We start from the raw sequence: 23,722 nt of genomic DNA, 5'->3' as shown, positions 1-23,722 counted from the left end.
CACTCGTCCTTTTCACATACCCTGCAACCACGACTGCTTCACACGTCTCTCTTTCCACACGTCCTCGTTTATCACGTCTACGATCGCCTTTTATTTTCTTCCTTTTACCCAATCCCAGCCAGTCTGGTCTGCCCGCAGCTCCCCCCTCCGGCCGGCCTTGGCCGCTGTTCTGTTGTACGTCGTCTGTTATGCCACGCCATTCCATGATCCCTCAGCTCCCAGGCTTTGAGAGCAGTCCTCCTCTGGAAAGCACGGCGATGAGCTGCGCGCGTGTGCGGTGTGTATGCGGGGTGTGTGGGTGTGCTTGCACTGATCACGAGCGCAAGAACGACGAGAGGGACGCACTGGGCTTCTGACGGACCTCTCCGTCTCTGACGCTAACACGCTGAGACGTGTGTGTTACTTGGCACACGGCTCCTGCAGGGGTAGACGGGGAATAGGCCCAGTCACTGATCACTGAGAGTGTGCGTGCATGGGGAGCGATGGTCGATGGAGGGGGTGGCAGGTAGGGATTGGGAGGAAGGAGGCAGCAAGGAAGAAAGAGGACGGAACAGAGATCAGAGACGGTTGGAGGGGGGGGGTGGCCAATGCGCCGCGGGGGCAACGGAGAGACGAGGGACGACGACGACGACGAGTGTGGCCTGTGTGCGGCCATGTGGTTTGTGTGACGGCGGCCTGCAGCTGGCAGCCGAAAGCCTGTGTGGCGATCCGAGCCGACAGAGGGACCAGCGAGACGACGAGGATCGGATCTGCGCGGGGCCTCTGCGTTGCACATCGTCGCCCACACTGCCCGCTGCCCACAAGAAAACGACCGCACTGCAAAGCGCGCCCCTGGGAGGGGGAGGGTGCATGCGTGGGGCTGTGGGGTGGGGTGGACGGGGATCATGACGGATGTGCAGCAGCAGACACTGGCACTGGCCCAGAGCAATCACGGGCAATGGCTCGCCAGTCTCTGTCGTTCGCGGACGGGGCGTTGTGCACACGGGGCGCGCGCGGGGGGGGCACCAAGGACGAAGACGAAGACGACGACGAAAAGGGGGGGAACGGGGGGGAGGAAGGGGCGTGTGAGTGTTGCAGGTGGAAAGTGACGACAGCAAAGCGACGACGCACCTTTGTGTCTGTCGCTCGTCCTCCTCATCCACACCATCATCGTCTTCATTCCTCTTTCCCCTCCCCGATATCCTGCTGTCCTTTTCCTCTCTCTCTCTCTCTCCCTCTCTCCCCCTCTCTCTCTCTCTCTCTCTATCTCTCTGTCTCTGTCTCTTGTGGCCCTCCAGTCCACGTCACAGCTTTTATCCCATAAAGTACAGCGGTGCACCCCGCTCCCCCACACCCCCCCCTCATGAGCTTCACCTACCTCGGCGACACTCTCGCCGCACCACCCCCCCTTGGAACCCACACCTCCAACTCAACCTCCTCGTCCCCAGAGCCTGGAAGCACCACCCCGGCAAGCAACCTGAGCGCGGCTCCCAGCGACACAGCCAACTCGGTCGACATCACCACTGCCGGCGGCACCGTCTCATTTCCCCACCCCCACTCCCAAGCTTTTTCAGCGCAGGGACCTCCTCAGTATCTGCACAAGCGCACGACGCGCAGTGCCGCACGCTCAAGCGCGTCTGCAAGCACCCCCACAGGCTCGAGCGGCAGCCGCCACATGAGCGTCGACGTCGATCGTTCGACACCCCTTGGCGACACCGGCATGAGTGTACACGCTGCTACCACCAGCACCACCACCCACAGCAACAACAACAACAACGCCTCGGCCCATACCGGCGCTACCACCCCAGCTGGCCTCCTTGGGTTGACTCCGACAACCACTCCACCCACCGGTACGCCGTCACTCGGTCCACTCGCGCCTCCTGGTATCCTTCAGCCAATGCTCGGGCCTTCGACCGTGTCCACCACGGCCCCTCCTTCCGCCACGGCCCCTTCCACCACCGTGGCCAACGGCCTCTACGGGTTTAATCAACTTGCCTGGCCTACCCCAGCCAACTCTGCTGCTGGCACCGGTGCAGGCGGTGGCAGTGGACTCGAGGAGTGGCGCCACGACAACAACATGCTCTTCTTTGGCAACACGGCCCCACCCAACGCGGCCAGTCCTCTTCAGATTCTCCGCCGCCAGCCAAGCACGGGATCGACGGGCGGATTTGGCACCAACTCGTCACGGAACGACATTCGTGACCGCGATCGCGACCTCAACCCCCGTGACCACACCCGTGACATGAACTTACGCTGGAAGGAGGAGCGCATGGTCAACGGTGACGCTGAATACCACAACAACGTGCACCACCCTCATGCTCACACCACCCACCCCACCCACCCGTCCACCCACCCGTCTCAGCACTTAACCCACCCCCTCGATTACGAGTACAACCGTTACCCTACTGGCATTCGCGACCAGGACTTGGACTACTCCAGTGGTGGCGGCGGCGGTGGTAGTGGTCTCGCCAACGGTGTACGCGACCCCCGTGAGCCACCCGTCATTGATGGATACGTTCCCACTCTCCTCCGTCCTCAACCTCCACGCCTCAACCAAGGCCCTCACCATTCGCTTTCCCCGTCGCCTCTTGGCCACCAGCTCTCTCCACACATGCAGCATGGAAACCAACCTCAGCATCCCAGCCAGCACCAGCACCAGCAGCAGTCGTCCACACACGCCCATACCAACAGCCACATTTTTCCTCACGCGCCACACGCTGCTCACCCTAGTCACCTCCAGCCCATCGTTCCCGTTCCCCAGCAACAGCACTCGTACGGCTGGCCGCTCCAATACAACTCCATCGCCGACATGAACGGCAATGGATACCGCGAGGACCCTTGGGCGACCCCTCCCGGTGCTGGAAGTGTCAACAGCGGTGGTGGACCCAGCTCGACAACCCAACGTGTTCCCGGGCCCGAACATGAGCGCATCAGGGCACCGGCTAAGCGTGGAACAAGTGCTCCAGCCACAGTGAGTACCACAATCAGAATCTACCCCTCCTCCGAGGAAAGGGCGTGGTTCTCAAAAAGGCAGACAGGCCTGTAGTCGGCGCTCTGACCTTTCGCGCGTTCCACTTTCCATTTGCTATTCTCCTGAGGGTCAAACTTTTTTTTTTCTAACATGCAGCGACGCTTCCCTTGCCCTGATTGCACGGAGGCCTTCACCCGCCGTAACGACCTTGTGGTAAGTGAATATTTCCCGTTTGAAGGGAATTTAATTGCTATTTTCTTGCTCTGTTGTAAGCTAACAGACCAGCGCCACCGCCGGAAGCACAGTGCGTTCCCAGTTTTCTCATCCTCCCTCCCATCCATTATTATCGCACCTTGTTGTGCTCCCCTTGGTCATTTCTGTCAAGGTTGCGGCCGTCCCCACGCTGCTCACCAATTGGCCGTGGGCTGGGGAACATTCTGCAGGCGAGCGTTGACTTGCCTGTGGCAAATGTCGGCCCTTGCCAAACCTTGCCATGCTGCTCCTCACCTCTCCCCCGTTCCCCTAAGGCGGTCGCGCTTTACCCGCCCTCTAATTTGTGTGCAGGCTGTGTGCTGACGTTCACAGCCGGTGAAAAGCCATTCTCCTGCCCTGTGTGCGACCACGCCTTTGTGAGTACACAAAGCAACTGCCCTGTTTCACTTTCTGCCTTCTACATCAACACGGCTGTCGCGGATCTCAGCCTGCGATCTCAGCCTGAACTGGACGTATCCTGCCGCACCATCGCGCGTATGACACGCGCCTTTTTCTGGAACCACACACTCTCCGGTTCGGCCTTTATCCGCCGCGCCGCCTGAGAGTATTTCCTTCCATTGCCGCGATGGTTGTCACTGCCCCCATTTCGTCTACCCAGAGACATGTTAACGTACAGGCGCGCAAGGACAAGCTCCTCATGCACATTCAGCGCTCCGAGCCTTGCCGTGCGCGTGCCCCACCTCGCCAGACCCGCGGTGGACGGCGCGAGAGGATCAACAACTAAGACGGCTCAGGATGACTCTTTGCCCATATGAACCTCCCTCCACGCCTGATCTATCCCTGTCTATGTCTCAACACATCCTATCCGTGTTCAACCCCACAGCCTACTGCTCTGTCCGCTTTCAAGAGAGTCTGGACCCCAGACGCACCAGACGCACTCTCGGCGCCGGCGCCGGCCACATGCACCATAGCACAGAAGAAGGTCCGAAAAACGAAAACAAAAGCAAGAGTGCGCCTCCACAGCGTCGGGCCATGGGTCAAGAGAATCCCCTACCTCACACAGCCGGCTGGCTCTTGGGCCGCGAGATCGTTCTTCAGTATGTTCATAGCCACCTCCTTTTTCGAATTTTTGCGCAGCGATCCAGGTTTCGGCTTTCAGCAGTTTATTTAGTTACCCAATAGTCTAGCAAGCGAGAGGAGGAGGGCCGCAAGGGTAAACGCTGTGTTCAAAGCTGTACAGCTAGTGTTGTGGACTGTAGCAGTGTTTTCCTCTTGCAATGGCATATATCATACACGTACACCCTTGAGGCAATCTGCAGAGTCTGCAACTGGCTAGGATGTTCTCCGATTTCCCGCCCACTGCCTGGACGAACTCGTCACATTAAGCACCAAGAGGTCGGCCCCAGACTGACCGAAACCCTGTGGTGCCGTAGGGTACAACTACATGCCATGACGGCCTACTGCTGCCTGGTCGACTACGCTTGGAGCGCAGGGGCGTTTCGCTTTCTATTACCCCAGAACACACACCACACCTTACATGACAACACAGCAAGAGTTTTGCTGAGGAGGGTCAGCACATCCCTACGCATGGCGTCGGAGCACGGGGAACTTTCCCGAGCACATGCAACGTACCTTCTTGGCAGTCTTGTAGAACATCTTGCTTTGCGTCGAAAGTGCGTTGGAGCGCTCAACGAGGTTGTCAAGCTTCTCTCCACGCTCGAGAACGGACTCGATAGTCTTGTGCTGCACAGCGTCAGTCCCGTCTACTCGTCGCTGACATCATCCAGGCCGACGGGCGCAACTAACCAGAACGATCTTGGTTTCGTCCAGCTCCTGCTGAACCTTCATGATGGTGTCGGCCTGCTTGGGGTCCTGGTATTTGGCCAAGTACGAGGCAAGGGTGCCCTCAAGCTTGCCCTTCTGAGCAGGGGCCAGACCGCCGGCAGCAGCCTGCGAAGGGTTGCCGCCAAATGCCGCGGACGACGCAGCGCTGAACGAGGGCGCAGCAGAGGGGTTGGGGAGAGACGAAACGAGACCTGCGTTCTCGTCAAGGAGCTTGGTAAGAAGCGAGAAGGCCGGGCGGTATGGGTACTCGGTGTCGGTGATCATGACGGCTACGCCCGGTTAGCAAAGAACGGGCAGTAACAGCTCGGCGTCAGGCGGCGCGCTGTCGAGGGCTCTCACCAGCAAGACCAAGACCGCCAGGGGTACGGCCAGCAGTACGGAAAACGTGAGCCTTGTAGTTGTTCTCCTCGACGGACGAAGGCTGGTTGGCAGGCGTCCTCTCCGCGACGGTCTGGTCACCAGTGTCAGTGTTCGATGCCATGTCATGGTGTTGACGTGTTGAATCAGGGCAGAGTGGAACGAGTGGAAGAACCCACCTTTGTGAAAAAAGTCATGAACTCGCCCACACTACCACGCTGATAGAAAGAGAAGCTGCTCAGGTCCTGGGCAGTTCCCAAGAGGGTGGCCTGCGACGGGGTAGAGGGGGAGACGGAGAGGAGGGAGAGCGAGTAAACCTTCATGGTGAATGGATCGAAAGGGTGCGCTGTGCTGTGTAGTGTTGGTTTGTAGTGTTTAATACGATGTGCGTTTGTCTACCGGGCCAGATGGGATGATGCTTGCGGTTTGTTGGAGGTCGATTTAGTTAGGAGGACGCGAAGAAGACGCGGGGTGTGGAAGATGTGGATGGATGGATTGGCGATGAGCGAGAGCTGCGATGCACCATGGCCGAGAGGGTGTGCGTCACAGTGGCCACCGGCCACGGTGTATGGCGTGGGCGGAGGGGGGCGGGGGGGGGGTGGGGGCCGTATAGGCGCCGGGGCCGAGTGGGCGGTCGGTGCGCGGCGGCGGGCGGGGTGTGCAAACTGCCCGAAAGGGAAGGGCGCACTCCGCCCGCGCGGGGATGACGCACACACACCACACACACACGCCCACAGACAACACACTATCCAGCGACCACGTCCATCTGTCTCCACCTATACTCGGTTCTCTCTCTATCGCCCTCGCTCGTCTCTCCAGCACTCGTTGTCTCTACCGCACTTGCGCTCTTTGATACCTTACCTGTCCTTCACCCAGGGCGCCATCCCCACCCTCGGCACCGTACCACAGGAACTGCCTTGCCAGACTCCCCCCACAGTCCCTCGCCGGCTTCTTGTTGGTTCTTGTTCGTCATGCCGCCAAACGCATCCGACACCCTCCCAGAGGATGCTTGGGCCAACGCATTCAATTCTGCATCCACGCGGCCCGTCCTAAACGCTCTCTCCCGCCGTCTCCAGGCATCGAATACGCATGTGCATGCTCTCTCCGAACTGTACCGCGAACGTGCTGTCATCGAGCAAGAATACTCCACCAAGCTCGCAAAACTGGCGCGGTCTGCTGAAGCAGGCCAGCTGAGCGGTAAGGGGAGCGTGGAATGGGAGCGCCACAGTGCCGAGGCAAAGCTGTTTGACGCAGTTGTTGCCGACCTGCAGGAAGTGAGCTCCAAGGTTACATGCGTCGTACTGACAGGTCATTAGACGTCGTCCGTTCACTCGACGTTGTCGGCAATGCTCAAGTCCGATTTTGAACAGCCTGTCCGTGACCTCCCCAACAAGGTTGCTTCCTGGAGGCGTATTCACGACCAGGAGGCATCCCTTGACCGTACTCTGAAAGATTACGAAAAGACGTCGGGCAAGCTCGAAAAGGCCACGGCTAAGAAGGGGTCCTCCAAAGCCGACCAGCTGAGCGCAGACCTGGGTCAGATTACAAGCAGTCTGGCATCCCTTACTCCCATGGTCTACACCACTTTCCAGAAGCTCGACGAGGAACGCCTGCGCAGCCTGAAGGAGATTGTTGTTCGTTGGGCAACAGCTCGGGCAGACATGGCCACCAAGGACGGCGAACGTGCGGAGGGCAGCCTCACAAAGCTCCTTTCTTGGGAAACGGATGACGAGGTCACCTCTGCTGGTCTCCGCATTGCATCTGCTTGCGGCGGAAGGCCCGGTGCACGCTCCAACACGGTCAACACGGTCAACACTACTGCCGGAGCCTCGTCGGTGTCCTCCACCCGTGAGCATGGCCCCTGACACTATGATGCTGACCTCGAAAAAGCGGCTCGGCGGATGTCTGTCCATACGACCGGAACCTCAGGAACGGCCGACTTTGGTCCACGCAAGGCGAATGGGTCCACCCACACCGTGTCATCCACCACGGGCGGCGGCGGCGGTGGTGGCTTTAGCGGTATCAAGTCGATGCTCACCCGAAAGGCGACAGTGGCTGGCCGCCAGCGAAGTGGCAGTGAAGCCCCGTCGATGCGTAGCACCACTCGTCGGCCAACAGACGAGATGTTCTCCCCGCTCGAGGAGGGCGAGGACGAAAGTCGCAGCGCCGGCCAGCAGCCGCCGTCTATCCACCGTCAGCACAGCGACCGTCCCGGCGGGGACGTCAGGCCCCAAACGTCTGGTCCTGTGAGTCTTGGGATGCTTGTTTTACTGTTGCTTTACTGACCATTTCCAGCCTCCTCCTGTTGACGAGGAAGGCTTCTCTATCGCCCCAGCCGACCGCCACAGGAACCCATGGGAGGATCCAACCGAGTTGGTCCCTATCCCTCCCGCGCCGTCTGCTGCTGCTCCTGCTGCTACTCGCGAGGTGCTCACCAGCAGCAGCACCGCCAACGGCGTCTCACTGCCTTCTGCTATCTTCGCCGAGCAGCGCTCAGCATCTCCGGACGCTTCGCAACCGTCGAGCGCCGCTGGTTCTATCGACGGTGGCCCAGCCCGTCTCAACCTTGCTCTGTCATCCACTCCGATCAAGGAAGATGAAGCGGAGCGCAAGGCTGCCCTGGCCAAGATGCAGCAGACCCTCCAAATGGCACCTGGAGCGCCAACGCGCCGTACTACGATTGCCCGTGGTCGTCGCGAGGCTCGTCACACGATCCAGGCTTCGCCTACAGAGAACAGCCCCGTATCGCCTGAGCACATGAGGGCTCTTGCCCAGCTTGGCGAGGACGAGGAGCATCTCCAGAATGTTTCCCCTACCAACACTTTGTCCGTGCGACAGGATGTTATCCGCAAGACCTCGCTCAGCAGCCTCTCGTCGTCACGCAACCCCTTCGAATCGCCCGCCCTTGGTTCTTCTGCCCCAACTTTCAACCCTACTATTTCGAGTACCACTGTTACTCCACAGGTCGCTGGCGCTGCAGGAGCTGCCCTTGCTGGCACGGCGGCTCTTGGTACTGCTGCGCTTCGCCACTCGTCTACCGGCGCTGACCCGGCCGCTTCCGCGGGCCTGTCCGCCACACCAACCGAGATCCAGAGCCCCGCAACCAAGGCAGCTGCTGCTGTGCCCACTGCTACCACTACCTCAATCAACGTTGCACCGGGGCTGCGGGCAACAATGGTGGAGACTGTCCACGCCTTCATTCGCCAGTTTGCCTCGCAACGTACGGTTGTCACTGGTGAGGTTCACGTCTCGCTCGCCGCCTCTACTAGCCGAGCTCTCCCCCCAGCTGGTTCGGCTCTTCACATCCGCCTGACGGAGTTTGATGCCCTCGAGTCTGTTTCTCCCAACCCCGCGTTCCTTGTCCAGGTCCCCGACAGCCCCGGAGAGTACTATCTCAACACCGACGCTCTTGCCCAGGCGACTACCTACCCTGAAACTGGCGAAGGCTTGGGCCCAGTCTTGTTCAAGTACCACGTCCTTGTCCCCGAGGGCGCCGAGACGACTGTGGCGCCTCTCATTCTCAACCCGGCTTTCCAGATCAAGAACGGCGAGACCCGCATGATTCTCCACTACCGAGCCCAGGGTTCTACGACTAGTGACCTTGGTCTTGCCGTCACGTTCCCCGAGTCGCCGGCCGTCACCACTACGCAGTCCAAGCCCGTTTCTGGTGTTTGGGGTGCCCCTGCCGACGGTTCAGACGGTCATCAGATTTCGTGGTCTTTGGAGGAGGCCAAGGTGGGCGCCGAGGGCAAGATTGTCGCTCGCTTCCTCACTGCGGCTGGATCCGGACAGCTGGCGCCGACCAGCGTCAACGCCCACTTTGTGGTACCCAACCACCTCATCTCTGGCCTGGGCATTGAGATTGTTGATGGCGAGGGCAAGGAACTTCCGACCTTGCACGGCTGGTCATTTGATGACGTGAGTCGTTCCACAGTCTCGGGCACGTATGTCGGAGACGTCAACCTCAACCCTTAAACTTCCTTGTTGTCTGGCTGGCAAAGTATTTTTTAAATAAACGTTTTTGCGATGCATCTCATTTTGGGATAACGTAAAGGTGAATGAAAGACAGTCCGAGACGATACAACCATAGAACTGGGGAATCTACTTGCCACCGCGCAGCTCCGTGTTGACCTCGTCCAGTCGAGACTGCCACTGGTCCACCTCGTTGCCGAGAACTCGCTCCAGGCGTTCAATCTCCTTGTCCAGCTCGAGCTTTTCCTCGTCCGTGCCTGATGCCAGCTTCGTCAATTGCCAGCCGTGAGCGGCAAGCGGGGTGGTCGGCGTTCCGAGAGTGGCCTGCAAATTGGCAGTGGACAAGGATGGCGCAAGAGTCGGCTCGCCGAGGCGCAGGTGACGGTTGTGGTACTTCAGGAGAGATGGACGATGACTGCTGTTAACTCGTGTGCAGCTGCTTGAAACTCACGAGATGGTGATGAGAGTAATACCAAGCGATTTAGCGTGCTCGTACATCAGTCCCTCGACGTCTGTGGAAACGGCGGAGGTGCACTCGTCCAGCACTGCATAAGTTGGGCGGTGATAGCTTAAACACGTCAGCGGGCATCCTGCCTCGTAACAGTCGCAACTCACAAGAGGCGAGCCATGCCCATCTGTGGCTAGTTAGTGTATCAAGCACACCAGAACAACCATCAAATCCCTCACCCTTTGCTTCTCGCCACCGCTGTTGATGTTAGCTTTGGGACCAGTAACGTTACGCACGACAAAACATCCTTCCACTCCTTTCTGGTTCCCCAACCGCCCTCGCGGCCAGGAAGGTAGGCGAGGTGAACATGTTCAAGAATGCTCATCAACTCGCTGTCGGTTCTGCCTCGCGCCTTCATCTCAGCATAGGTGTGGGGGCTGAAATTAGCATGTGACCATCCTTCTTTGTGAGCTTGGGGCTGAAAAGGGCTCACTAGATAACCCTGTCACCAAGTTAGCCATTCGTCAGGCATGAAGTACTCACTGGTCACGCAGACTGCCAATGCAAAGGTAAGGCTTTTGAGGTAAGAAGAAGATGCCGCCCTCGCCGTGACTGGGGCGCTCCAGAAGACCTGACCAGGTTGGCCACAGCTCAGCAATGACACGTGCAATCGCGGTCTTTCCAACGCCGCTGAAATAACACGTCAGCCAACAATCCCTCTACACAAACACAATGCCACACTCACTTGGGACCAGTGATGAGGGTGTGCTCGCCCTTTTCGACCCGGAGGTCGAGACTGCGAATGAGTTCCTCTCCTCCGCGCTCCGCACCTGCTGAGCCACCAGCAGGAGCGACAATGGGAACACCCTTGAGAAGAACGTGGCTAGGGCCGATTGTAACACGGCCGTGCACGTTCGACAAGTCGTAGAATGACTGGTTTGCAGGCAGTGCCGCAGGACGGGGGTTCTTGGGGTAAATATTGTTGTCTAAAGCATGGAGAGAGGCGAGAAGGCTGTAGACGCGGCTAGTGTAGCCGGAAAGCTCTGCAAGCTCTTTGCCCGAGTACATGAGCCTGCCTCCCGCGTCACCAAGCGAAAGAAGAAGACGACGGTTGGACACGTAGCCTGTGAGAGGTCAGTAGTTGGCTCACGAGAAGCAGCTCAAACAGTCTACTCACTTTCCGTGCGTGAAGCCACCTCGTTGTGCACTGTGGAAGGGTCTGCGCTGGCTTGTGTGGAATGACGGGCGACGGGGAAGAAGACTGGAATGGACATGAGACCATATCCAACCGCCGACCAAAAGTACTTGATGACAAAGTCCTCCGTCATGCTAAACGGTTGGCATTGTGTCTTGTCATTTAGTTACTTACCCATAAGGAATGCGAACTTTGTAGACGGAATGGACATGCTTGGCGAGCTTCTGGTAGGCTGTCCAAAGGATGGAGAGCTCGCGCTTGCCACCATCGTAAAAGCTAGAAATACGTCAGCTCATCGTTTCCCTGTGACCACATCAACCGGCACTCACGCAATCTCTTCGCTGTCGCGGCCGATGCGTCCCAGCCCTGTCCGATACTCTCCTTCTAGGCGAGCCTCTGAGGCAGCCATACGACCAAAGGCTGGCGTGGCCTTTCGCAGAACCCAAGCTGTAAAGTAGTACTGGGCAAAGAGACCAGCGGTTCCCACTGGCCCCAAAGAATACGCCAACTGGGAGCTGAAAATGGCCATGTCGAGAAATGGCTTACCCATGTTGCCGCTAGGGAGGTGATCAGCCTGTGAAAACCAAGCATGCGTGATTGTTACTCACTAAAGCGCAGCAAGAGTGTCACAAAAGCGCGCCAGGTCGGTTGTGATAAGCCTGTATATTAGCCACTTGTGACAGAGCCCCATTTCTCACTGGTCCGCTCCTCCACTAGCGGTATCCGAAGCTTCGCTACCTTTCGACTTCGAGGAGCCCTTCACTTCGGGCAATGGAGGGGGGGCACCCAACCCCAAACCCAGTTTATAGTAGTTGAGGTTTTTGTTGCTAGAACGGGTCAGTTTGGGTAGACAAGTTGACGTTGCACTCACAGGTAAAGGTCGTGAATGTAACGGGTAAGGTTGGTGCGGAATGCCAACGCCAGTTTGTGCTCCAAATAGCGAATCATGGAGTTGGTGTAGGTGCTCGGCACGGCTAGCACGAACCACCATCCCAACCCACGAAGGAAGCCTTTGCCATCGGCAGACACCTATTGAGAAAGAGAGATGTAAGTGCCAAACAGGGGGTTAGAGAGAGATATACTTACAAGATCGCGAACAATACGACCATCCAATCGAGCGACAAGTACACTTAGATATGTGCGACCGACGAGGAAGAAAGTGTGAAGCAGTAAAAGAAATGCTTCCTTTCCTGTTGCACTGTTTTTCAGTCAGCGTCATGTTGTCCTAGTAAACCAGTCTATCCAACACACCTAGGGATAGCAACAGTCAAGACAGCACGAAGCATTTGCCAAAACCTTTTGTTGACGCCGAGCTTCTCGCCCGGCCGGAGAGGTGGGAAAAGCTCCTGATGCGCTGAATAGACCTCGGGGGCTGTGGGTGTGATGCGGACCTTGGAGATCTGGCCCCGATGAGGGACGAGGAGTGTGCGCGAACCGGAGGGGTCAGGAATATACTGGGAACATGTCAGTTTGGAGAGGGTGTATTGGATCACACACGAGGTCAACCATCTTCTTCTCCAGAGCCGGAGTGTTGCTTAAGCAGTCAGCACGTGGCTTCTCACTACGTTCTGCTACGAGTGACCGTACAGAGGGGTTTCCCGTTCACGTCGTTTGCGGGCTTCGCGAGTCTGGCGCCTGTTCTCGCGCCACGACTTGAGGGTCACGGCGTCGTTGACATGGGTGACGGAGGGCAATGACGTCGAGCGCACGAGGGCCAGGGCGACGACGAGCAGGAGGACTGCCCGACGGCGGTTTGCCTGTGGGAAGGAGAGCGATGGCACGCTCGTTACACTCATTGTGACGTGCGTGGATGTGAGATGTGGAGAATGGTTTGATGTTGAAAAGAGAAGCACATAGCGTTGGATGAAAGCGGCGCGTGTGTGCGCTTATTGTCGTCCATCACCGTATCACCGTCCGCAGACCCATGCACCCAACATCCACAGACGCTCCGCCAGCGCCGGTTATGACAGGCCCAGGTGGTTGCCGGCAGCAAAATGCGGCAATGTCGTCACTGAATCCTGGCGTCTCGTGGGGGCCCCAAGTGGCCACAGTGGAAGCACCATGGGACGGCAAGCACCGTCCGGGCGAGACGGCGCGCATGCGGCGCGACCACCAAAAACAAAAGCATCACACGCCCGCCGCACAGCACGGTACACGTTGCGCACGCTGCCCCCGCCCGCGCGCCCGCCCACACCGCCCACGCGAAACACGACACGTCCATCGCACCATCTTCTCCATCCACTATCCACAATGGCCGACAGGGAAACAACACCTACCGCCTCGGTCTCAAATGCGGCAAAGTACCGTGGTGCAGTTGTAGAGGTGTGTCCCCCCCCACCTCCCACCACCCCTTACTATCACGTTCAGACACTCATACACCACCAGGACTTGCAGCTTCCTCCCGCGTTCTGCGTTCCTCAAGATGCGCCGTTGTCGCTGGCTCTCGAAAAGGCATACGAGCGCGAGTTTGACCAGCTCCCGTCAGTTTGATTTGCATCTCTAGCATGTCTGATTATGGGTTGTTGACTGGTGGCCCAGCGTACTGAATGACAATCGCAAGCCCGTTGGCTACCTGAACGTGCAAGCTATGAAGCGCAAGTTCGAGAGCGGTCAAGCTGCTGAAGCCGATCCCATCTGTGGGTGTTGCCAGGCGATGAAGACATCTCGTATTGACCTACTTTCAGCCTCCCACACCACCCACTTCCCAATGACCTCCAAGGCGCACCCTTACACGGTGATTACACCTGACACTACACTCGAAGATCTTGAAGCGTTTTTCAATAGCCAGGGCGTCGAGTTTGCGCTTGGTGAGTTTCCGCGGTTGAAGCTGAGTGTTGACATGTGTCAGTGACCGATGACGACCGCAAATGGGTGCTGGCGGTGGCCACACGCTCGGACTTGGAGGTAAGCAACGGCATAAGGGATGCCCTTCTACGCAGCCGCTGTCATGCGACAAACCGTTCACGCTCTGACGCAATAGACGTTTGTCAAGCGCCGCGGCACGGCGTAAACGTTTGAACGGCGATATACCCACCGGCAGAGGGCCTAGATACAGAGCGGCCCCGGATCGTTTGTATCTGTTCCGTCAACAGAGAGAGAGATTTCAAACATAGTAGTGGATATTGATTTGTGCTCTGACATGCTCCCAGCCCAAACCGGCTATCAGAACACCTTCACGTCTGGCTCTGCATGCATATATATGTAGTCAGCCGCCTAGCTTTTCCTGTCGTCAGCCGATCACGAGCACCCGGAGGCCCAGAGGCCAGAGGCCAGCGGCCAGAGGCGTTATCACAACGCTGATCGTCAACACCTGACTGAGGCTTGACAGGCCACAGGCTTGTAATTATCGAAACGCTCCACAAAAAGCAAAGGGCTGGCCGCCACTCGGTGGCGGTGTGAGTGTGGAGCCGGCCTCGAATTCGCGGAAACCAATTCGTAGGCCATTTGGTCTATCGCTTTAAAGCAAATGGGGTTAAGGGGTATAAGGGGCCTCGGTTGTAATTGTTGGGCGTGCGCGGATGGTTTAAGGTCCGGACCGTGCCCTAATTATGTTCTGTTGAGTGTGGAGCCTGGGTGCTGCATCGACAAACTGCAGACTTTCCCTTCTCCCCCGGGTTGTTGAGACGCCCGTTTGCATATTGGAAGCACTACTGGATCTGCGCTTCCTTGTCACGGGAAGCCGATCCTCCCATACAGACTGGTCATGGGTTTAGTAGGACAAGTGGAAACGCCTCGTAAGGAGGACAGAGCACGCCACAAGTCTTGAGGCGCGCCGTTTCAAGGGAACGTGGAACAAGTGATCATGTTGACCTGTGGGTCCCATGTAAGTAAGTACATGCGCTACTGACTAAGGCATTCGCTTCCAGTGGTGTGGATAAGTAAGTGGGGTGATGCTCCTGTCTCTGCTGGAGCTGACGGCAAGTAGATGGCCTGGAGTAATTATCCCCCCGACGCCTATAATTTGATGATCGCAAGGCAAAGCTACGCTCACTACTCTGTCTCGGCAGCCACAAGGCCATGTGTGAGGAATGAACCGCTAGGGCCAAGAGGGCATGGGACCGAACACTTATCCTACAGGGATGAAGGGAAGCACCGGATGCGTGCACTGCACACACATGGTTCCAGTCGCCGGACCGACGGCACACCGACTGCGGACGTCTTTTGATGACTTGAGTCTTAACAAGAGGGGTGGGTGGACCAACCAAGCAAGCGAGCTTTATGGCCCTGGAACCCTGTGCTGTACCTTGTAAAGGGGTTTGACCGGCCAACAGGCGAGTGGTGGCTTTAGCCTCAAGCTCTGCGTGCCGCGCGTGCCACCCAGAGGCCACACTGCAAACGCTGGGCCCGGCCTGCGGCCGCATGTTCGGTTGCCCGCAGCAGCAGCAGTGCCAACATGCAACATGCGCCAGGGAGCATCGTCTATCCGGGGTCGTCCCTGGTGAGCCCATGGATGCCATGGACCCATGCCCCCCATGCATTTAACCAGCACTTACCGTAAGCCCAACTTTCTCGGCCCGGCCACGCCTTTGCTCTCTGCTGGGATCTCTGGATCTCTGGGCTGGCGCTCCCACAAACGGCCAGAGCGCTCCCAGTGCGCCAGCGCCGCCTGCTGCCTGCGCCGCCACGCTCGCGCTCCACATCTCTCTGTCTCAGTTACGTACGTGTTCCACAGGGAAGTGCCAATTGGTGTGGCCAGGGTGGTGGACGCTGCATCAGGGTGTCCACTCAAACGGCGCGTGCTACCCCCGCCTCGCCTCCTGCCGGCCTCTTGCGCGCAACGCTTGGCAGCCCGACCGGGGGCGGGTCTTCCTCTCCTAGGTCCTGGATGCCTGCTGAAAGGAATCCCCCATCCTCATCCCAGCAGTGACATCCGTCCTTTACATCGCCCAACTCCTGGTTGGACACCATCTCCAGTCCTCAGGACCTCTGATCACCAACGACCCTACTCTGGCCGCTGCGACAGCGTCTGGTATAACACTCGACAGCACAAGTGGCTCTTTCCCCCCAGCTTACAACACCCCTGTTACGAGCCCGCCCAACCATCCACCCACCCACCCACCCCAACAACACTCCCCTCCCACTGCTATCCGCTTACGACCACTCCATCTCCCCTCAACGTTCCATTCGTACCACCCCTCCTGCACTTACTGGGTGCGCAATGTCCCATTCTTCTGGCTTCTCGGGCTCGTCCCTCATTCACCTCAACCGTCCTGCTCAGCTGGGTTATGAGCCGTCGCCCGCTCTCGAAGTTGTTGTTCATGACGATGCCGACAACGAGGCTCCCGAGTCCATTGCTTGTGGGTTTCTTCTTCCCCCCTCCCTCCCTGGCTGACTTTCCAGCATCTCCCACTTCCTCTATCCTCCACAACGCTACTGTATTTTACCCTCCACCTGCCGGACCGAGCATGAAGCTCGACACAGCCCGGGTCCATCTCCAAAGACCTCACGCATTAAGGCGTGCCTCGTCATTCGGCCATATTTCGACAGTTTCAACCGTTAGCTCAAGCCCGGAACGCATCGAAGGATGCGTCGACCTCCTCCGCTCTGTCAACCCCTCTGTCCGCGTTGCCAAGGCTTCCAATGAATGGCAGGTGAGTGCAGTGCTTGCAGCACCCAAAAGGCCAAAAGGATGTGACTGACACGCGTCAGCCCGATGCCGACTCTGCGCTCTGCAACCACCCGTTCTGCTCAACCATGTTTGGCCAAACTACATTGTCCCTGGGTCCTCGCCGCCACCACTGCCGCCTGTGCGGTCTCATCTTCTGCAGCCGGCACTCGACTACCCGGTTGGCACTGCAGACCGTGGACTCTAAGAAACGACCCGTCATCGCATCCCTTCGCGTGTGTGACGGGTGCCGTGTCAACGTCGAGGACGATCGTGCTCGTCGACGCTCTAGCGATGCCACACCCAGCCTCGCCAGCTCTGAGGCTTCGGCCAATGACGATTTGTTTGTCAACCCAGAGACCACATGGGTGTCACCGCTCACTATGGGCCGCTCCTTGTCCCACACTGCTGTTGCGGACCTTCAACCGCGTCTAGCTCCCATTGAACACTGGATGGACCGCTCTGGTGTCTTGTCACTGTATCCTCTCGCCGTCAAACCCTCGCACTCTCGTCGTTCTGTGTCGCCTGCTGCCACCCGTGCTGTCGGACCCCTCTTCGCACCGACACTCAGCGAGCGTCGTTGTGCCCAGGAAAAGGAGATTGAGCGTCTGACTCTCCGTCGCCGGCGAAACGTGCACCTCTGGGTCTCGACACCTGTTGGAAGTGACGCCGAGTCAGAGGGTGACGACAGCAGCTCCATGACTGGCGCTGCTCCGAGTGGCACGAAGACGCCCCAGGAGCGCGAACTCGACTGGTCGACATTTTAGAACCTGGTTGCATCCTCTCCAGTGTTTTGGTTTGGGGACTGTGCATCCGCGCTGCTACTCCCCCTCCTATTCCCCCTCTCCTTCTCCTATATTTTAGACTAGATTAGACTTGTGTTTTCCTTGTGTCTTGTTGTTGGTACGATATGTGATTATGTGACACTCTCATTGCAGGCTGCAGCTCCCCGCAGGCCGCAGCTGCTCGTGTGACTGATCGCGACTGACCTGCCAGGGGTACTCAACCTCCGATCCTCCGACTTTTTGATTCCGCCGATGGATCCCGTCAACCTTGCGTCACCACCTCCACCAGCTGTCACCGGGTGGCAAACAGCACAACAACGGTCAGTCACTGGATATCACAGTTGCCAACTCACACTCTCGCCATTGGTTTTGTTCCCCTTACGCCGCAATGGCTGGCCTTTATCGTGCGTATTATATACTCCCTCAGCCATACTTATCCACTTCAGATGGGCACTTGCTCGAGTTTCCACTCATAAGAGTAGACAACTTCACCAAACCGCCCCCGACCGGTCAGCCCTGGCTACTGCCAGACCCCAAGAACCCCTCCTTACCACCTAGGCCCGCTCCCAATGCCCAGATCTTCCTCCTCACGCATATTCACACCGACCACTTGGAAGGTCTCAGCAATAAATTCAGTGGAAGAATTATCTGCTCTGCGGATACGAAGCGTTTGCTGTTACGTCTGGAATTCGAGCGCGATCGCCAGGACCTGCGTGATGGTACCACGGAAGTTATCCGCCGCAAGTACCCGGGTCTGGAACCTCGCCGCTACTCAGCAACATCGACTGCCGACGTCTTCGTGGGTACAAGAGATTGATACAGCGGCTGACTGTAAGCAAACTTTGAACTACAATGAGCCAACATCGTTTTCTTTGGGATCCTACCCCGACGGCCGGCCCTTCGAGGTGACAATCACCATGCTGGACGCCAATCATTGCCCTGGGTCATCCATGTTCATATCCCGAGCACAGAATGAAACTGACCCCCAGGTTTCTGATCACTTCCCCCGACACGGCTGTGCTTCACACTGGCGATGTCCGTGCAGATGGAAGGTTTCGCGACGCTTTACAACGCAGTCAAGTTCTTCAGCCGTTCCTGATGCCATGGTCGTTCACCTCACAGATCAATCCAAAAAAGCGACGTAGACTTGACCGAATTTACCTGGACACCAGTGCTCTGTAAGAATGATGATTTTTTGTGTTTGCTGACGGCAACCTAGACTCTGTACTGTCGACATGCCCAGCAAGGTTCGTCTCGGATTGCGTTGCATTGCGTTGCATGGACTGACTGAGGTACAGGAGGACGCACTCCAGGTGCTTGTTAAACAACTGTCCCTCTACCCCAAAGACACCATCTTCTTCTTTAACATTTGGACTCCGGGATGGGAAGAAGTAATCAAGTTCGTCGCCCAGGTGTTTCATGACAAGGTTGGCGCTTGGTTAGTGGCCTCGCGTCTGACATTAGGTTCATGCCGACCGTTACAAGCGCACGCTGTATATGGCTGTGGAAACAGACCCGTTCCTGTTCAATTGCACAACGACCGACGAATCGAGTACCCGGTTCCATGCTTGTGAGCGTTATGCCAGGTGTGGCAAGTGCGACAAATCCCTCAAGCCAACGCAAGAGACCGTCAATTCGAAGCAACCTGGTCTCATCGTTGAAGTCTCCATGACCGAGGTCGGTGCTGCTAGGTGCGCCGAATCCCACAGCAAATTCCTCGCGGACGTCGACAATATGAAAGCTGGCCTCAAAGAATGGCCAACCGAGATTGTAAGTTTCTCCTTTACATGATTCGGGCGCCGGGAACTGACCCTTCTCAGGAGGTCCCAATCGCTCGTCACGCCTCTTTCATGGAGTTGCGGGCCTTGGTTAATCTGTTCCGCCCACGAGCTCTCTCACCAAACACACTCATCGCCGATCGACAAGGTATTGACTACTTTTGGTTTGCCGACTTGTTTAGGGATGTTCTGCCAGACGAAGCGTACGAGTTGGGTCTTGCCGAGAGGGACTACTGGTTCTCGCGTCAACCGCGTTTTGGCCCCCAGTGGCTTGCAAGTTCCAAAGACGGCCCATTGATGCGTCAACTTCTTGGTCGATTCGGCTTCACGTTCCAAGGCAGCAGTATTCGTCTCAACACGTCTTCTGAAGGTAGCAACGACAAGCGTAAGACCACGAAACGGAGTTCTTCCGAAATGGAGCTGAACGACAAGGCTGAGACCCCGAAACGACATTCTTCCGAGATGAAGCTCCCCATCCCCGACGTTGTGTCTCCAACCGGCAAATCCTCGCAACGAGATTTCTCCTCCCCCTTCTCGCTTGGCAATAAGCGCCGCCGCCGCAAAACCTCGTTTCCAGTGAACATCGCCCACCTCAGCTCCCTTGCCCATTGAGGAAAGAAAAACGCCACACTACTGAGTTTGATGTCTGCTTGTGTTATTCGTGTGTTTGTACATTTCCCCGCTGCATATATGTAGTACAAATGTTACATGTCATTGCCAAGAACCTAATCACGGGAATTGTCGGCCTCGAGCAATCGGCATTGCTCTTCCAAGTCTTGGAACCACCGGTAGTCCTGTGGGTCAATATCTGCCGCGTACGTTACTTCAAACTGGAGACCAAACATACCTTGTTCTGATAACCCACGGTGTCCATCCACTCAGTCACCCTGTCCACATCCCTGTACTCTTTCGGAAGAGGGCCCCGCTGTCGTAATTTCCTAACCCGCTGTTGCGTCCTTGCACGACGTCGCTCGCGGTCTTGCCGGCGCACTTGTTGTTCCTCTGGATCCGATTCGGAATCAGGACCCGAGGAAGTGCTGGCCTCCGAATCACTTGGTACAGGCTTGTGCTTTGCTCGCAGGAGGTCACGGTAGTAGCCGCATATCCGATGGTACAGATTGTCCTCCCAATGACACAGAGCATGGTATAGCTGAGCTATTGTCTTACAATGCCGCCCTGGTACGTCAGCTGGTTGCGCAGTTCGATGCGGGACTCCAGTACCAACCCATGTGCATTGGGTCCAGCTCTTCGTCATCGCTGTCACTGTCATCCACCATCTGATGACTATCCTTGTCGTATGGGAAGCCACCGAGCGCAACCTGATTATAGCAGTGTTGCTTGTGTCGGTTACAGGCGTCGCAATGGTCCTTTGGCTGGTCGAGCTGAGTGACCTGATCTGTTAGTTGACCGGCGCTAAAATGGCGGCCAGAACGTAACTCAGAGGTTGGATCTGGCAGCACAAGTGATGCTCACCAGGAAGTTGGGAAATGTCTCCAGGTCATGAACTAACTCGAGCTTCCAAATCTGGCTGCGCACTCGTAAATTCTTGAAACCATCGACACGAGAGCGCAGTTCTTGCAAGGGTTGAAGAAAATACGTCCTCTGTTCACCTTTCAACGGTAGGACTCGAGGTCCCTTGATTGCCAGCAACACGAGATATTGAAAGACCACCTTGAACTTGAATTCGGTTGTCTGGGCAGCATTGAGGGAGAACTCGGCGGGCATCACACCTTCAGCTAGGGATTCGCCGCTGTCTGTGAGGAAGTCCTGGCTATCATCGCTGTCGTCGCTGTCAGAGTCCTCATCGGACGAGGATTCCTCTGTTGATGATTCAACGATCCCACGGCGTTTGTTTTTCAGTTTGCGCAGCTTGCGTTGGTATGAGGTTTCTCCCCGATGGCGCAGTCGCGTGTCCGACTGGAAGCGCTCAGGCTCGTCCATCTCAATTTCTGCGGCAATGTCGCCGTCGTCTTCGTCGATGTTTCCCTCATGGCGTGACCTTCCCTTGGCCTGTCCCTCGTCCTTCCTCCTGTGACGTCCCTTCTCACGCTTCGTCTTCTTCGCCCCGTTGTTGTCAGGCCGCTTCATGGATCTCTGCTTCAGTGGCTTCCGGCGAGGCGGCGCTGGAGAAGACGACATGGCAGGCGGGGAACACACATGTGGGATAGGTGACGCCGGTGGCGAGGCGCTAACAGGTCGCGACGGCATGGACTGGGAAATCGGGAATGCAGCGGGGGAGGTCGTGCGCGGAGAGGAAACCAGCTCCGGACTGGGACTGTTTTTCGCAGTTGCGGGCGGCGTAGATTGTTGCTTCAATGGTGGTGATGCCACTGGGTCCGATAATGTCACAGGGACTTTCAAAGGAGGGGAAGCAATCCTGGCCTTTGGTACAGTTGCAGGATCCGAGTCGTAGCGGAGCAGGGGCGGCGGCGGCGACGGTGTACAGTTCTTTCGCGTCCCAGTAGTCGCATTGTAAGTTCCCGGGGCTGTCAACAGTCTGCTTGACCGGGGGCTAGATAATCTTGCTGAAGATTCCAAAGGCTCCAAAGACTTCCTCGCTGCTTGTGTTGCAAACGACCTCCTTGAAGTGAAATCCACATAGCGGGCTTTGGCAGCCTTCGACAAAACCGGGACGTCGACGTAAGCTGTCAATCGACGCCTCTTCTTCAAGTCTGAGCTCTTGTTGGAAGCTGCAGCGACCAGGCGCCGTCAGCGTCGAGTTCCCTGCGAAGATTCGGCAACACCATCGGTTGTGTCATGGAATGGTGACGCGGCACTGCCCATCGTAGCCAAGCTTGAGGGCGTCGCGTTTACTTTGCGTGGGTATGTCGAATCCTCAGGGAATCGAGTAGAGACTATGTGATCCCCCCGGATCGCTTGAAGTGGAAGGCGACGTCGTCGGGATGGCAGGACGTAGTTGATGGATGGACAGATTGAGAAGTGCGCAATTGCCAGCCAGGCTAAGAGTTCATTTGATGACGGGTGAGTGGAGGCCGCAGCATGGGTAAACATTATTACGTAACGGGATGGCAATGCATTTATGTCGTTCTTTTGCTACTTTTTTGGTTGCCACTCTCTAACTATAGGGCCAAGTGAACTACGGCAAGAGCAGCAATTCCCAGGATACCAAATGTGATGGGGGTGTGGGCGTCGGCAGAGCTCTTGGCAGTGGTCGAAGCAGAAGCAGTTGACGGGGTCGAAGTCTGCGAAGCTCCAGCCGTGGCAGTGTAAGAGGCAGCCGTGTCGTTGGAGCACGTGCGGTTCGAGGGCAGGGTGTAGTTGGACAGGAGAACCAAGTCGGTACATTGATAGAGGGGGCCATCACCCTGAGCATTGCGTCAGCAAAGGAAGCGAACATGGCAAAACTCTGTTGCTCACGCCGTTGAAGAGAATCTGGAGAGTGACAAGGGAACCATTGGTGAGGCCAAGGCCGAGAGCCTCGAGGTCGATATTCCAGCAATCCTCGCCCTCGGACACCTAGGACATGTCAGCAGTGTTGTGGCAAATGCTACATTCAGCAAGAAGGAGAGACACCTACTGGGAACCAGTTCGTCACGGCAGGAATGTTGGTACCGTTGCTGGTGGTGTTGAAGTCTGAAAACGATGTGGGGTTCTCGCTAGTCGAAAGCATGGCATACACACTTGCCTGGGTGTGGTGGCTGTCGATCCAGATGGGACCTTTGCCAAGAGGGAAAGGCTGACGAGCTTCGGTGGTGTTGAAACCGCCACAGAACTGCTGTCAAAACATGCTTCTTGCCGTCTAAACACAGGTGCGACTCCTAGGTGCATGAACTCACTTGCGGCTCGATATCCTCGTCAAAGCCACGCGATTCCTGGGATTGTCAGTCCCCAGTTTCAGGCATTCTTACCATACCGGAAAGTCGAGAGTAAAGTGGGCAAGAACGGTCGACGCCAGCAGCGAAGAGGTGAGCAGAGTCGTCGTGAGCGAGACCATTATGACCGATTGAAAGTACGGCGCGCAGGGTTATGCTGATAAAGAAGCTTAAAAGAGACGCGCCATGTGGACGAAGGGACCCTCCTATATATGTCAACGTATGGCGGCTGGCTGCATGAGGCATTGCATGTTCGTTCGCAACCGGAGCCACACGCGCTGGACAACTGGTGCGGAGGTAGGTGCTGATTGGGCGGTTGTCGCGTGTCGGCCGCCTCAGGCACAGAGGAAGTCGCTCGTTGACATGAGCCATTTTGACGCGTCCCATTGTGGCCGTCGGTGGGATCGGTGGGGCGCGGCCTTTTCCTGGTCCAAAACATGCCAAAAATGCCAACGATGGTTTTTGCCGCGTGCGGGAAAGCGGAAAACCCTCTCATAACCGATCAAACTCTCGCAATCAAATCCGCAAACGAGTGCGTTTTGGCGATTAGGTACATACAGTATGTAACTGTGACAGCGTGAACGTGACTTGCACAACTGCCACCGTAGCCTGTGAGCAAGCCAACAGCGACGTTGCAAAGGCGGAAACGGCAACATCGTGTTGTCCCGCGTACCCGAACAACCTGCTGAACGAAAGATAGGAGTGACGGAGACAGGTAAGAGCTGTATGGTCGTGTACAGT

At 57.1% G+C, this 23,722-nt stretch overlaps 9 protein-coding genes across 9 annotated transcripts; 5 read left to right on the top strand and 4 right to left on the bottom strand.

The window, feature by feature from the left end:
- Positions 1-1,342: 1,342 nt before the first annotated feature.
- On the top strand, positions 1,343-3,947 carry EHS24_009685 (uncharacterized protein; the record flags this gene model as incomplete). The annotated part of the gene is made up of 5 exons (XM_028624955.1): positions 1,343-2,950; positions 3,107-3,163; positions 3,236-3,254; positions 3,536-3,579; positions 3,840-3,947. 5 exons carry the CDS (start codon positions 1,343-1,345, stop codon positions 3,945-3,947), a joined length of 1,836 nt encoding a protein of 611 aa, XP_028475123.1.
- Positions 3,948-4,696: 749 nt separating this feature from the next.
- On the bottom strand, positions 4,697-5,688 carry YKT6 (palmitoyltransferase; the record flags this gene model as incomplete). Its single annotated transcript, XM_028624954.1, has 5 exons — positions 4,697-4,723; positions 4,796-4,906; positions 4,970-5,277; positions 5,348-5,459; positions 5,545-5,688. 5 exons carry the CDS (start codon positions 5,686-5,688, stop codon positions 4,697-4,699), a joined length of 702 nt encoding a protein of 233 aa, XP_028475122.1.
- A 648-nt stretch (positions 5,689-6,336) lies between these two features.
- On the top strand, positions 6,337-9,340 carry EHS24_009683 (uncharacterized protein; the record flags this gene model as incomplete). The annotated part of the gene is made up of 4 exons (XM_028624953.1): positions 6,337-6,639; positions 6,682-7,213; positions 7,256-7,611; positions 7,661-9,340. 4 exons carry the CDS (start codon positions 6,337-6,339, stop codon positions 9,338-9,340), a joined length of 2,871 nt encoding a protein of 956 aa, XP_028475121.1.
- A 126-nt stretch (positions 9,341-9,466) lies between these two features.
- On the bottom strand, positions 9,467-12,776 carry EHS24_009682 (uncharacterized protein; the record flags this gene model as incomplete). Its single annotated transcript, XM_028624952.1, has 18 exons — positions 9,467-9,752; positions 9,789-9,905; positions 9,953-9,972; positions 10,025-10,043; positions 10,082-10,222; positions 10,279-10,287; positions 10,329-10,475; positions 10,531-10,909; positions 10,963-11,114; positions 11,155-11,256; positions 11,310-11,537; positions 11,589-11,639; positions 11,679-11,807; positions 11,852-12,009; positions 12,067-12,178; positions 12,232-12,434; positions 12,478-12,514; positions 12,568-12,776. The coding sequence occupies 18 exons, from the start codon at positions 12,774-12,776 to the stop codon at positions 9,467-9,469; spliced, it is 2,499 nt and encodes an 832-aa protein (XP_028475120.1).
- A 454-nt stretch (positions 12,777-13,230) lies between these two features.
- Positions 13,231-13,990, top strand: EHS24_009681 (uncharacterized protein; the record flags this gene model as incomplete). Its single annotated transcript, XM_028624951.1, has 6 exons — positions 13,231-13,302; positions 13,366-13,460; positions 13,519-13,616; positions 13,665-13,787; positions 13,829-13,884; positions 13,961-13,990. 6 exons carry the CDS (start codon positions 13,231-13,233, stop codon positions 13,988-13,990), a joined length of 474 nt encoding a protein of 157 aa, XP_028475119.1.
- Positions 13,991-16,138: 2,148 nt separating this feature from the next.
- On the top strand, positions 16,139-17,352 carry EHS24_009680 (uncharacterized protein; the record flags this gene model as incomplete). The annotated part of the gene is made up of 3 exons (XM_028624950.1): positions 16,139-16,277; positions 16,321-16,571; positions 16,630-17,352. 3 exons carry the CDS (start codon positions 16,139-16,141, stop codon positions 17,350-17,352), a joined length of 1,113 nt encoding a protein of 370 aa, XP_028475118.1.
- Positions 17,353-17,758: 406 nt separating this feature from the next.
- Positions 17,759-19,760, top strand: EHS24_009679 (uncharacterized protein; the record flags this gene model as incomplete). The annotated part of the gene is made up of 5 exons (XM_028624949.1): positions 17,759-17,774; positions 17,817-18,169; positions 18,669-18,797; positions 18,835-19,140; positions 19,191-19,760. 5 exons carry the CDS (start codon positions 17,759-17,761, stop codon positions 19,758-19,760), a joined length of 1,374 nt encoding a protein of 457 aa, XP_028475117.1.
- A 113-nt stretch (positions 19,761-19,873) lies between these two features.
- Positions 19,874-21,287, bottom strand: EHS24_009678 (uncharacterized protein; the record flags this gene model as incomplete). Its single annotated transcript, XM_028624948.1, has 4 exons — positions 19,874-19,942; positions 19,996-20,324; positions 20,374-20,539; positions 20,820-21,287. The coding sequence occupies 4 exons, from the start codon at positions 21,285-21,287 to the stop codon at positions 19,874-19,876; spliced, it is 1,032 nt and encodes a 343-aa protein (XP_028475116.1).
- Positions 21,288-22,228: 941 nt separating this feature from the next.
- On the bottom strand, positions 22,229-23,103 carry EHS24_009677 (uncharacterized protein; the record flags this gene model as incomplete). The annotated part of the gene is made up of 5 exons (XM_028624947.1): positions 22,229-22,474; positions 22,527-22,625; positions 22,687-22,881; positions 22,946-22,981; positions 23,023-23,103. The coding sequence occupies 5 exons, from the start codon at positions 23,101-23,103 to the stop codon at positions 22,229-22,231; spliced, it is 657 nt and encodes a 218-aa protein (XP_028475115.1).
- Positions 23,104-23,722: the final 619 nt, after the last annotated feature.

Source organism: Apiotrichum porosum, assembly GCF_003942205.1.
Source record: "Apiotrichum porosum strain DSM 27194 chromosome Unknown scaffold_9, whole genome shotgun sequence".
Lineage (NCBI taxonomy): Eukaryota > Fungi > Basidiomycota > Tremellomycetes > Trichosporonales > Trichosporonaceae > Apiotrichum > Apiotrichum porosum.
This window is presented reverse-complemented; position numbering and strand designations above follow the sequence as displayed.